We start from the raw sequence: 14,571 nt of genomic DNA on the forward strand, positions 1-14,571 counted from the left end.
GAGCATTGTAAGAAAGGTGGATGAGCTTAGAGTATGGATTGATACCTGGAAATATGATGTTGTAGCTATAAGTAAAACATGGTTGCAGGAGGGGTGTGATTGGCAACTAAATATTCCTGGATTTCATTGCTTCAGGTGTGATAGAATCCGAGAGGCAAGAGGGAGAGGTGTTGCATTCCTTGTCAGAGAAAATATTACAGCGATGCTTTGGCAGGATAGATTGGAGGGCTCGCCTAGGGAGACTGTTCGGGTGGAATTGTAGAATGGGAAAGGTATAGTAACACTTATAGGGGTGTATCATAGGCCACCTAATGGGGAGCGAGAATTGGAGGAGCAAATTTGTAAGGAGATAGCAGATATTTGTAGTAAACACAAGGTTGTGATTGTGGGAGATTTTAATTTTCCACACATAGACTGGGAAGCCCATTCTGTAAAAGGGCTGGATGGCTTGGAGTCTGTAAAATGCATGCAGGACAGTTTTTTGCAGCAATACATAGAGGTACCAACTAGAGAAGGGGCAGTGTTGGATCTCCTGTTAGGGAATCAGATAGGTCAGGTGACGGAGGTATGTGTTGGGGAGCACTTCGGGTCCAGTGATCACAATGCCATTAGTTTCAGTGTAATTATGGAGAAGGATAGGACTGGACCCGGGGTTGAGATGTTTGATTGGAGAAAGGCTAACTTTGAGGAGATGTGAAAGGATTTAGAAGGAGTGCATTGGAACAAGTTGTTTTATGGGAAGGATGTAATAGAGAAATGGCGGTTATTTAAAGGTGAAATTTTGAGGTTACAGAATCGTTATGTTCCTGTTAGGTTGAAAGGAAAGGTTAAAAGTTTGACAGCCATGGTTTTCAGGGGATATTGGAAACTTGGTTCAGAAAAAGAGGGAGATCTACAATAAATATAGGCAGCATGGAGTAAATGAGGTGCTCGAGGAATATAAAAAATGTAAAAAGAATCTTCAGAAAGAAATTAGAAAAGCTAAACGAAGATAATAGGTTGTTTGGCAAGTAAGGTGAAAATAAATCCAAAGGGTTTCTACAGTTATATTAATAGCAAAAGGATAGCGAGGGGTAAAATTGGACCCTTAGAGAATCAGAGTGGACAGCTATGTGCAGAGACAAAAGAGATGGGGGAGATTTTGAACAATTTTTTTTCTTCAGTATTCACTAAAGAGAAGGATATTGAATTGCGTAAGGTAAAGGAAACAAGTAGGGTAGTTATGGAAACTATAATGATTAGAGAAGAGGAAGTACTGGCGCTTTTAAAGAATATAAAAGTGGATAAATCTCTGGGTCCTGACAGGATATTCCCTAGGACTTTGAGGGAAGTTAGTGTAGAAATAGCAGGGGCTCTGACAGAAATATTTCAAATGTCATTAGAAACGGGTATGGTGCCGGAGGATTGGCATATTACTCATCTGGTTCTATTGTTTAAAAAGGGTTCTAAGAGTAAACCTAGCAATTATCGGCCTGTAAGTTTGATGTCAGTGGTGGGTAAATTAATGGAAAGTATTCTTAGAGATGGTATATATAATTATCTGGATAGACAGGGTCTGATTAAGAACAATCAACATGGACTCGTGCGTGGATGGTTATGTTTGACAAATCTTATTGAATTTTTTGAAGAGGTTACTAGGAAAGTTGATGAGGGTAAAGCAGTGGATGTTGTCTATATGGACTTCAGTAAGGCCTTTGACAAGGTTCCACACGGAAGGTTAGTTAGGAAGGTTCAATCGTTAGGTATTAATATTGAAGTAGTAAAATAGATTCAACAGTGGCTGGATGGGAGATGCCAGAGAGTAGTGGTGGATAACTGTTTGTCAGGTTGGAGGCCGGTGACTAGTGGTGTGCCTCAGGGATCTGTACTGGGTCCAATGTTGTTCGTCATATACATTAATGATCTGGATGATGGGGTGGTAAATTGGATTAGTAAGTATGCAGATGATACTAAGATAGGTGGCGTTGTGGATAATGAAGTAGGTTTTCAAAGCTTGCAGAGAAATTTAAGTCAGTTAGAAGAGTGGGCTGAAAGATGGCAGATGGAGTTTAATGTGTGAAGTGCTACATTTTGGTAGGAATAATCCAAATAGGACATACATGGTAAATGGTAGGGCATTGAGGAATGCAGTAGAACAGAGTGATCTAGGAATAATGGTGCATAATTCCTTGAAGGTGGAATCTCATGTGGATAGGATGGTGAAGAAAGCTTTTGGTATGCTGGCCTTTATAAATCAGAGCATTGAGTTTAGGAGTTGGGATGTAATGTTAAAATTGTACAAGGCATTGGTAAGGCCAAATTTGGAGTATTGTGTACAGTTCTGGTCACCGAATTATAGGAAAGATGTCAACAAAATAGAGAGAGTACAGAGGAGATTTACCAGAATGTTACCAGGGTTTCAGCACCTAAGTTACAGAGAAAGGTTGAACAAGTTAGATCTTTATTCTTTAGAGCATAGAAGGTTGAGGGGGGACTTGATAAAGGTATTTAAAATTATGAGGGGGATAAATAGAGTTGACGTGGATAGGCTTTTCCCATTGAGAGTAGGGGAGATTCAAACACGAGGACATGAGTTGAGAGTTAAGGGGCAAAAGTTTAGGAGTAACACGAGGGGGAACTTCTTTACTCAGAGACTGGTAGCTGTGTGGAATGAGTTTCCAGTAGAAGTGGTAGAGGCAGGTTCGATTTTGTCATTTAAAAAAAAATTGGATAGGTATTTGGACAGGAAAGGAATGGGGGGTTATGGGCTGAGTGCAGGTAGGTGGGACTAGGTGAGAGAAGTGTTCGGCACAGACTAGAAGGGCCGAGATGGCCTGTTTCCATGCTGTAATTGCTATATGGTTATAATAGACTTGAAGACTTGAAGAACAGCAACCACCCACTTAAAGAATTTTTCACAGTTTCAATGGGAGGTGATAGTTAGGTGAGTATTTTTTTAACTGGAAGAAGAAATCAATATTCATGCCATTAGGTTGGAGCAATATAAGGTACTTCTCATCTGTCCTGAAGGTGGCCTCATTTTAGCAAAAGAGAAGGCCATTGACAAACACGTCCGAACAGGAATGGGAATAAGAGTTAAAATATTTGACCACCAGGAAGTTCCACTTCTGGCGGATGTAACAGAGGTGTTCAATGAAGCGGTCCCCCAATTTACAATGGGTGTCGCCAATGTAGAGGAAGCCGCATCGAGAGCATTGGATACAGTGGACTACACCAACAGATTCACAGGTGAAGTGTTGCCTCACCTTGAAGGACTGTTTGGGGTCCTGAATGGGGATGAGAGAGGAGATGAATGGGCAGGGATAGCTTGTAGTGAAAAGTGACGTGAGGAAGTTTAGTGGGGAGGGATGAATAGACGGGAGAATCATGGAGTGATTCCTGCAGAATGCGGAGAGTTGTGGGGGGTGGGGAGTGAGGTAAGGATGTATTCTTATCTGTTAGAATTGGCTATTGTTCTCTTTATCATAAATATCTTTCCTCATGGACTTGACAGGTAATGTACTGAAATGTTTTCAGGGACTAAGACAAAATCTTGATTGGGAGCTCTTGTAATCATTCAGAAATCCTTAATTGTAATTAATGATAGTTCCACTCACCCTTTGCCATGTTGAATTGTGTTTGTGGTGGAGAGCAGAGAAACACAATGGATTTGTTAATTACCCCTTTAGTGACCTGATGGAGTGGAGGGACCAAGGATAATGAAAATGAGATTGTGGCAGGTATATCAGTTTTCTTTGAAGCAATGGGGAGAGATAGTCTTTTCTACCTCACTGAGCTTTCCCAGTTCATTATTGGGAATGTACCCGGAGACAAATCATGAAATTCCAGTTTGCAGTGGGGCTGCCATTTTCTTGCTCCTGAAAGGAAAAACTAACATGGAACCTCTGGGAAAGGTAAGAACATTTAGAATGAACATCTGATTCTGATTCTGAATGGTACCAGTTTTATTAATTTTAGTTCACTACAAACAATTGAGACATTGATTGAAAATTATTTGATCATGATACACATATGGCATTATGCCTGCACTATCAATAATGCCTGTGCATGAATTGCATATGCTCGTGTAACCTGTTCTTTGGACATTCATCAATGTGGAGTGTGATGGCGTGTTTTATATGTTCCAGGTTCAGAGTTAATTTATTATCAAAGTACATATATTTCACCATTTACCAGTCTAAGATCCATTTTCTTGCGTACATACTCAGTAAATCCAAGAAACATAATAGAATATGTGAAAGTCTATACCCAACAGGATGGACAACCAATGTGCAAAAGACAACAAACTGCAGATACAAAAGAAAATAAGGAAAAAAATAATAAATAAGCAATCAGTATTGAAAACATGAGATGAAGAGCCCTTGAAAGTGAGTCCATAGGTTGTGGAAACAGTTCAGTGATGAGCTGAGTGAAGTTATCCCCACTGATTCAAGAACCTAATGGATGAGGGCTAGTAACTATTCCTGAACCTGAGGCCCCTGTACCTTCTTCCTGATGGCAGCAGCGAGAAGAGAACATAGCCAAGGTCATGACAGTCTTTGATGATGGATGCTGCTTTCCTGTGACAGCATCCAATAAGGATGTGTCACTGGTGGGGAGGGCTTTGCCCACAATGAACTGGGCTGTATCCACTACATTTTTTTGTAGGAATTTCCATTCACAAGCCTTAGTGTTTCCGTACCAGGCCATGATACAACCAGTCAATATGTATACTCCCCACCACGCATCTATAGAAGTCTGTTAAAGTTTCAGATGTCATGCTGAATCTTTGCAAACTTCTAAGGAAGTAGAGGCTTTGTAATTGCACCCACATGCTGGGCCCAGGACAGATCCTCTAAAATGATAACACTGAGAAACTTAAAGTTGCTGACCTCTCTACCTCTGATCCCCTGATGAGGACTGGCTCATGGACCTCTGGTTTCTTCCTCCTGAGGTCAATTGTCAGCTCCTTGGTCTTGCTGACATTGAGTGAGGGGTTGTTGTTGTGGCACCACTCAGCCAGATTTTCAATCTCCCCCCATATGCTGACTTATCACCACCTTTAATTTGACCAATGACAGTGGCATCATCAGCAAATTTATTAGAGCTGTGCTTAGCCTCACAGTCATAAGTATAAAGTGAGTAGAGCAGGGAGCTAAGTACACAGCCTTGTGGTGCACCTGTACTGATGGAGATTGTGGAGGAGATGTTGCCAATCCAAACTGACTGGAGTCTGCAGGTGAGGAAATTGAGGATCTAATTGCACAAGAAGGTATTGAGGTCAAGGTCTTGAACACTTATTGATTAGTTTTGAGGAGATAGTTGTATTGAATACCAAGCTCTAGTCGATGAAGAGAATTCTGATGCATGCATATTTGCTGTCCAGATGTTCCAGGATTGAGTGAACAGCCAGTAAGATGGCATCTGCTGTGGACCTGTTGTGCTGGTGGGCAAATTGGAGCAGTCCTGAGAAGCAACTTGGATCCGCTCCAATTTGCCCACCGGCACAACAGGTCCACAGCAGTTGATATGTTTTATCACTCAACTCTCAAAGCACTTCATCATCGTGTATGTAATTGATACTGGATGATAGTCATTGAGGCAGATTATCATGTTCTTCTTAGTCACCGGTATAATTGAAGACTGCTTGAAGCAGGTGGTACCTCAGGTTGCTAAAGTGAGAGGTTAAAGATCTCAGTGAACTGCACAGGTCCTTAGTACTTGGTCAGTTATCCCATCTGGGTTGGATGCATTCCGTGGGTTAACCCAGGTTAACCTGAAGGAAACTCTCACATTGGCTTAGAGACGGAAATCACAAGGTCATCGGTGGCTGTGGGAGTTTGTGAAGGTTCCTCCATATTTTGACAGTTAAAGTTAGCATAGAAGGCATTGAGCTGATCTGGGAGTAAAGCCCTGTTGTCACCTATGTTGCTTGATTTCACTTTATATGAGTTGATAGTATTGAAGCCCTGTTTATGTTTATGTTAATGTTGCTGTTTAGTACATGTGAGTCATATTTATGAAGAGCTCTGTAGGTAATTAAGTTCTGTGTACTTTTTAACTGCCAACACCATGGACAAGTCCAGCTGGCGGCGTAGTGGCATCAGCGCCGGACTTCGGAGCAAAGACTCACAAATTTGAATCCAGCCGGCTCAAAAACCTGGAGAGGGATGGGCTCCCGGTTTCAGCCCAAGACACACCGTATGATGAGCAATTACCAAAAAGATAGGTGCAAAAAGCTTGTCATGACAGTGCCCCAATGACTGACTCTCTCTCTCTCTCTCTCACACACACACTCACACACACACACACACACACACACACACACACACACACACACACACACACACACACACACACACACACACACACACACACACACACACACACACACACACACACACACACACACACACACACACACACACACACCTGTATCCCTTTGTGTATGGCATTTCTGCTGTGCAATATACACGTTTGTATATATCTGAATGTGGATAAGGTAATTGAAGTGAAATGTCCAAGTACATGAATTGTTTTTATGAATATATCCATTGATGAATCAGATTTAGAAATGGCTTTATATGAGGTGCAAAGGTCAGATGTGATGTATATGTTCCTAAGTGTATTTTTAGGATCTCCTTTGCACAGACACAGGTAGTTTTACATGGTAAAATATGTAACCATTTTAGCAACTGCAGAAGACATTTGTGTTGGGCTTTCCCTAATAGATTTAGCACTAACCAACACCTAAAACAGATTATGCTGTGTGTCTCCAAATCATGACAGCCACTACACTTCAAAAATTTCTTAATTAACTGTAAAGCACTTTGGTTCATCCTGAGATGTGAAATATACTGAATAAATGCAACTGCTTTGTTTTTAAAGATGCAAATCACTGTGAGCCTAATTCTTAATAACTTATGAAGCTCACTCTTAACTGCTACTTTTAACAAAACAAAATGTAAGTCCAAAGCAGTATCACTTTTCTGACTTTTCTTCTACATCTGGAACCTCCACGGACAGAATTTGTTCTTTTAACCCATCACGTGAAGGAGACATCTTGATTGTGACAGAGGAATCCATTGTTTCTGAAATAACCTCATCATCATCATCATCAACGTCCTCCGGCTTTTTTACCAAAACAGGTGACCGGCGATGAACAGGAGAGGGAGGAGGTTGTGGGATAGGCTAGACAGTGGGGAGAAAAGGGGTGCAAGAAAGAGAAAGAAAACAATGATATGACCAGCATAGATAATACGTTACCTATTTCTCATCTCCTATTCGGAGATCTAGTATTCTATTAGGGAATGAGACGGGGCAAATGCCAGAAGTTGGTGTAAGAACACTTTGCATCTAGTGCTCATAATGACATTTGTTTCAAAGTAATTATGGAAAAGGACAGGTCTGGTCCTCGGGTTGAGACTCTAAATTGGAGAAAGGCCAATTCTGATGGTATCAGAATGGATCTGGGAAGAGTCAATTGGAACAGACTGTTTTCTGGCAAAGATCTACTTGGTAAGTAGGAGGCTTTCAAAAGTGAAATTTTGAGAGCATAGTGTTTGTATGTCCCTGTCAGAATAAAAGGCAAGGATAACAGCTGTGGGGAACCTTGGGGCCATGGTTAAGAAAAATAAGGTGTATAGCAGGTATGGACAGGCAGGAACAATCAAGGTACTTGAGGAGTATAAGAAATCCAAGAGAATACTTAATAAGAAAATCAGGAAGGCTAAAAGAAGGCATGAGGTTACCCTAGTAGACAATGTGAAAGAGAATCCTAAGGGCTTCTACAGATATGCTGTATTAAGAGCAAAAGGATAACAAGGGACAATCAGAGTGGTAAGGATAGGTCTCACAGGTGAGCAGCAGAGCACTGAGGAGTGTGAGGAACGGAGGGATCTGGGAATACAGGTCCATAATTCATTGAAAATGGCATCACAGATAGATAGGGGTGTAAAGAAGGCTTTTGGCACATTGATCTTCATAAATCAATGTACTGAGTACAGGAGTTGGGATGTTATGTTGAAATTGTATAGGATGTTAGTGAGGCCTAATTTGGAGCACCATGGCCAGTTTTGGTCACCTACCTACAGGAAAGATATAAGTAAGATTGGAAGAGTGCAGAGAAAATTTACAAAGGTGTAGTGGTACTTGAGGACCTGAATTATAGGGAAAGGATGAGTAGGTTAGGACTTTATTCCCTAGAATGTAGAGGGGAGATGTGATAGAAGTATACAAAATTATGAGGGGAATAGATTAGATAAATGTAAGCAGGCTGTTTCCACTGAGTTTAACCGAAACTAGAACTTGAGGTCATAGGTTAAGGGTGAAAGGTTTAAGGGGAACATGAGGGGAACTTCTTCACTCAGGGTGGTGAGAGTGTGGAATGAGCTGCCAGTGCAAGTGGTGAATGCAGGGTTGATATCAGCATTTAAGAGATTTGGATAGGTACGTGGATAGGAGGGTTATGGAGGGCTATGGTCCAGGTGCAGGCCAATGGGACTAGGCAGATTAATGGACCGGCATGGACTCGATGGGCTAAAGGGCCTGTTTCTGTGCTGTAGTGTTCTGTGACTCTATGAATCTAGACAAGCAAGTGCAACTGTTACAAGGGACATGTTTTCACACAGGATATTTGGGCATGAAGTGCTTGACTGCGGCATACATTGAGATTGATAACCCTTTCCATTTTTCCTCCTGAACACTTACTTTCTTGAGAAATTTCATTGTTTTGTGAGTTTATGGATGCAGATCACACTTTACCTTAGTACAATGGAGGGCTATGTAGAAGGGCAGGGTTAGATTGGGTTAGAAAGGTTAAAAGGTCAGTACAACATTGTGGGCCAAAGGGCCTGTACTGTGTTGTAGTGTTCTATGTTCTATACACTCAGACCTGGAAAATGCAGCATGGCTGGAAAGCAGAGCATATTAAGATATCCAACTTTAGGGAACTGGAGATCAGGTTTCTGTTTTTGCATAGAAAACTGAAGGTTGCCGTCATTGCTGCCACTGGTTTTTGGGAGGAGCAGAATGTAAATGATTGCTGTTTGTAAGTGAATTGACAGGATGGGTGAGGTTTAAACTCAAAAATGCAAACAAACTGAAGTCAGCTCAAAATGCAGAGTATTCATGCATACTCCAATTGACCAGCACATATGGAGTTGCAGCTAGAGACAGAAACAGATAACATTCCAGGTCAGTGTCCTTAATTATTATATCTTTTTCTCTCTCTATAGATAGTGTCTGGTCAACCAATTCTATCTGCAGTATCTCTGTTTCATTTCAATTTTCCAGTATCTACAATAATTTGATTTTGAAAAATCCTGAATAGTTTTTCAAATAGGGTCATTTTTGTATGTAAGCTTGACCCATATTTCCTCTATTTTTCCTCACTAACTTACCACTCTTGCCTCTCATATTTCTGCATTCTATATAATGCAAATCATATACTCAGAACATATCTGGATGAGATCAGCCCCCAACAATATTCATGCGCTCAACACCATTCAGAACAAAACTGACTGCTTCACTGGCAGCACATCCACTGTTCTAAACATTTGCTCCCTCCTCCACCAGCTCACTGTAGCTGCTCTGTGCTGTGTGCATCTACAAAATGTTCTGCAGTTACCTGGCAAAGTCTACTTCAAAAGGATCTCTTAAGCCTGTGCCACCAAGGACAGTGAATGACTGGGAACATCACCAACAGCGGAGTGCCCCTCTGAGTCACACACGATCCTTGTTTGAAAAATATATCACTGTTTCTTCATCTTTGTTGGTTCTAATCCTAAAACTTTCTGGACAATAACATTGTGAGAGTAGCTTAATTGTGCACCAGCACTTCAAGAAGGCAGATCACTAAGGGTTTTAAGGCAATCTATTTTGGTCTTGTGAAGTATGGTTAGATGCCACAAGTGAATATATATTTTTTAATTCTCCTGGGTCCTTGATGATACAAGTTTGGACCATTTCCCTGATTGTTTTTCTAGTATTAGACAACAGATTTCTCCATAAGCCCTGCATCATTACAGAAAGTATGGGCTCAGAAAAGGCAGTATCTTCACTTGAAGGTCTGCAGGGTTAGAGAAGGTGGCACATCATCACTTCTCAAAAGTAACCGGGGTGGGCAATCAAACTGCTCCTGTCAGTCCTGCTCACGACATGAAAATGAATAAAAGAGTAACAGGGTTTCTTGGGATAGGGAGTAGGGTAAGCAATGGCCTTTGCTACAAATGAGTGACTGATGTGGGTCAAAAGCCATACCAGCCAAACTGACTGCAAAATGTAGCTTACCTCCCCCAAAGGTAAGATTACAAAGATTCCAAAGCTCACATTGTTACTATAACAATCCAACATCTTCTTAGTTACTGGTAGTTGTGCCAGCTTTTTGTTTACATCATTTTAAAACCTGGATTCCAGTTCTCATTCTATTTTGGTAGGATTGGAACTCGTGGGCCCTGACTTACAGCAACATAAACATTACACTACCATATCAGGCAGGGTAATTTGTTCAGTTTTATTAGCAAGTTCCTCTCTGTTATTAGAATGCTCTCAGTGCTGACGCAAAGAAACACTTTACTCTAGTTTGTGTTTTTACTATATTTTTCATCAAGATGAAGTTTCTTTTTTTTGAAATGTGGCATTGAATTTTGCAGTCCTAGAACTCCACTGTTTTCTTACTGGGGCTTGATACAGGGAGATCAAGATATTGCTACTGCTGGGTGATGGGGTGGATAGATGGTATGGGTGAAACTGTTTACAGCTGTGGCATGAAACCAGGTTCATAATGAACTGGCATTATCACAGGCAGCAATTCATCAGGAGCCTATTTTGTATACTGATGGAGACTAGATTAATTCCCACTCTCTCAGTTTTGCTTGGATGTAAACGATGGATAATAATCAGACAGCATTCTTCCATGGTGTTATTATAATCTTTGCGCTTCCGAAGGTATGTGTGTAGTTTGCTGCCAAATCCAGTAAAAGCAGACAATGCAAAATATGGCAAATGCTGGAAAGCAGGTTGAGTTAAATATCTGTCATCACAGGTTCTGCTGATGTGAACTCTAAAAGATCAATACAAATCTTTCCATTAGGAAATGCTGTTCAACTGTGGGTGGAATCATAAAATAAGCCTGGTTCGTTTGCCCAGATGACTTTCTTGGTAGGGAATCTTGGACAGTATTGAAAGCTAGGCAAATGTTTCCCAAGCTGACTACAACTAACTCAGCTTCAGGCAAAAATGTGTACAGGTATAGTCCATTACCAGCTGTACTCAAAACACTGGAGAGGTTTTGTCAATGGATTTTAAATGTCCTTTCACGTTCCTATATTCATCTTGTGTCAATGCTGTCAAACTGTTGTCAAGTTTACCCCTAACAGTGATGGACTGTTTAAGTTTCTGCCCTTTTAAAAAAAAAATCTATTAATAGCAGTTCAAAGTATGAACATGTGTTTCTAGAAAATCATCACGTAATCCTACCTGCATGCTGGCAGATTCCATAAGTTTCTTCTTAATAACAGAGAATGTTCCTTTGATTCCATACTTCCCTGCTACTGAGAGGGCTGCGAGAAATAATTTAGGAGTCTCAGGTCTGGGTGGGATGATGTGCTGGAATCCTTTTGGTTCTGGCTTTACTGCTTTCCCACCATCTTTAGAAAGAAGTTTTCTGCAAGTAAATCGCAAAAGTAACTATTTGGTATCGTCTTATCAGTATAAACTCTAATCTAGCAAAAAACAGCCAATACAAAGTTTATTTAGATTACAGACAAAGTGACTGTAGTAGCATTAACTAATAGTGCATCTAGGTGCAGGGATCAGATTCAGATCAGCATTCACTAGTCACATTACCCAGTTTGGGTCCAAAGTGTAGAGTAACTAATATTCTCCTGTGATACAACTTTACTGAGAGGCATTGTACAGATGAGCATTCATCAGTGATCTTACCCAGTTTAGGGGCACTGCATAGACCTGGATTCACTAGATTTGATATCTATCATAATTAGGTGTGAAATTAGCACGTAATTTGGTATCAATTGCTGTTTGCATTAAGTATTTCAAACCACTAATCTTTGCATCTAAAGGACATTTACAACTTCATTCATAAAGGACATGTTTCTAATTCTTACACAATGCCTCCTGGTTAGACTCCCTTTCTACCTTAACAGTTACACTTAATATCTTGAAAACATCATTAAAATTCTCTCCTAAGGAATTCAACCCTAGTTTGTGTAATCTCTCAGTGTAAATGTACTCTTGGGGTATTAATATTATTCTGACATCTGTCAAGGCCAGTACATCATTCCTAAAGAAATCAGTGATGTTTGTTAGGCAGATCCTACATTTTACAAAAGTATTCCTATTCTAAGAGCAGATGAACACTTTTTAAGTGTTTAGTTGATTTATTTGTAAATGATAGATTGTACTAATTGCCCAACCACAGATTTTCAGCTAGTTAATCTATAATTCTGTTTTTCCTCTTTAGCAGTAGATTTGAAGCTAAATGCAAAAATACAACTGCAGATGCTGTGGATCAAAGAATACGTACACAACGCTGGAAGAACTCAGCAGGTCAGGTTTGAAGCTAGAGTAGGTCACATAACAATTTATGTCAGCTCTGCCACTTAATGAGATTGTAGCTGATCTGATTATAATCCAACTCTGCATTCACCATGGCACGGTGACTAGTTGCAAGCTGCTCACTACAGATTCACTCATTGCTTTTAGTCATTCTCTGTATGTCCTCAGCACACAAACTGATAATTCCTATTTTTGTAAGCTTTTTGTTTTACTTTTGTGTTTCCCCTTTTGTATCTGGTCCCTGAACAATTAAAGCTGGTTCTGGAGCACATTAAGTACTTTTCTGAACACCTCCTGATGATATACTGTACTGCCATTTTACCCACTAGCAGATTTGGCCGGTGTATTGTAGATAGATTGTCTCATTGGGTTAAATCCAGACTGAATTCAGTCTAGAACCTTAGCTATTTTGTTTTTCTCACCATCAAACATTGTTATACTCTATAACATTATAATTGCTTTTGAAATATATTCAAGATCTGTTATACTGTTAAGTGAATTGAGTTCACTGCAATATTTAATGTGGCCTGTCTCCTCAGTGAGAAACTTTGAAAACACACTCCTAAGACTCACTTCCTTTCTAGCATCAGGTTGCTAGCCAGAGCACATGGACATTAAAACTACCTATTTAAATACTTTTGCCCTCGTCACAGGCTTCATCTAACCTCTGGATTTGCACATTCTAACATACCACTGCTTCCATCAAAGAGCATGCACACATCTCTTAATAACATTGTGTTTAAAATGTATGTCTACAGCCAGCTGGCTGATCTCTCTTTCTGAGTAACACACACAAAGTGCTGGTGGAACACAGCAGGCCAGGCAGCACCTATAGGAAGAAGTACAGTTGACATTTCGGGTCGAGACCCTTCATCAGGACTAACAGAAAAAAAGAGATAGTAGGAAATTTGAAAGTGGGAGGGGGAGACCCGAAATGATAGGAGAAGACAGGAGGGGGAGGGATGAAACTAAGAGCTGGGAAGTTGATTGGCAAAAGGGATACAAGGCTAGAGAAGGCGGGAGTATCATAGGAAGGAAGGCAGGCCTTGGAAGAAAGAAAGGGGGAGGGGGAGCACCAGAGGAAGATAGAGAACAGGCAAGGAGTTATTGTGAGAAGGAAAGAGAGAGAGAGAGAGAGAGAGAGAGAGAGAGAGAAAATATATAAGAGCTAAGAGCTTCTACAGGTATATTAAGAGCAAAAGGACAGTAAGGGATAAAAGCAGTCCTCTTGAATATCAGAGTGGTCAGCTATGTATGGAACCAAAATAAATGGGGGAGATCTTAAATGGTTTTCTTTGCATCTGTATTTACTAAGGAAACTGGCATGGAGTCTATGGAAATAAGGCAAACAGGTAGTGAGGTCATGGAACCTATACAGATTGAAGAGGAGGAGGTGCTTGCTGTCTTGAGGCAAATCAGAGTAGATAAATCCCAAGGACCTGACAGAGTATTGCCTCGGACCTTGAAGGAGACTAGTATTGAAATTGCAGGGGTCCTGGCAGATATATTTAAAATGTCGGTATCTACAGGTGAGGTGCTGGAGGATTGGAGGATAGCTCATGTTGTTCCGTTGTTTAAAAATAGGTTCTAAAAGTAATTCGGGAAATTATAGGCTGGTAAATTTGACGTCAGTAGCAGGTTATTATTGGAAGGAGTACTAAGAGATAGGATCTACAAGTATTTGGATAGATGGACTTATTAGGGAGAGTCAACATGGCTTTGTGGGTGGTATATCCACGGAGGCTGGTGGGGTGGTAGGTGAGGACAGGAGGAACCTTATCCCTAGTGGGGTGGCGGGAGGATGGGTTGAGAGCAGATGTGCGTGAAATGGGAGAGATGCTTTTGAGGGCAGAGTTGATAGTGGAGGGAATTGAGAGAAGGGGTTGGCATTTTTACAAGTAACAGGGTGGGAAGAGGAATACTGCAGGTAGCTGTGAGAGTCTGTGGGCTTATAGTAGACATCAGTAGATAAGCTGTCTCTAGAGATAGAGACAGAGATCAAGGAAGGGGAGGAGG

The 14,571-nt window shown here is 40.8% G+C and overlaps 1 protein-coding gene and 1 long non-coding RNA gene across 2 annotated transcripts in view; one reads left to right on the top strand and one right to left on the bottom strand.

Moving 5' to 3' along the window:
- The window catches only part of LOC140740517 (uncharacterized), a 193,127-nt gene that overhangs the window by 5,276 nt on the left and 173,280 nt on the right, over positions 1–14,571 (top strand). The gene's annotated exons all lie outside the window — the stretch shown is intronic.
- cngb1a (cyclic nucleotide gated channel subunit beta 1a) overlaps positions 6,417–14,571 on the bottom strand; it is a 144,899-nt gene continuing 136,744 nt past the window's right edge. Inside the window, exons 42-43 of the mRNA XM_073069725.1 lie at positions 11,458–11,644; positions 6,417–7,170 (exon numbers count right to left, since the gene is read on the bottom strand). Of these exons, the coding sequence (XP_072925826.1) occupies positions 6,961–7,170; positions 11,458–11,644 (397 nt within the window). The 3' untranslated portion in view covers positions 6,417–6,960. The remainder of the gene's footprint in view (positions 7,171–11,457; positions 11,645–14,571) is intronic.

The sequence above is a fragment of the Hemitrygon akajei genome, chromosome 17 (genome assembly GCF_048418815.1).
Source record: "Hemitrygon akajei chromosome 17, sHemAka1.3, whole genome shotgun sequence".
In the NCBI taxonomy this organism is placed as follows: Eukaryota; Metazoa; Chordata; class Chondrichthyes; order Myliobatiformes; family Dasyatidae; genus Hemitrygon; species Hemitrygon akajei.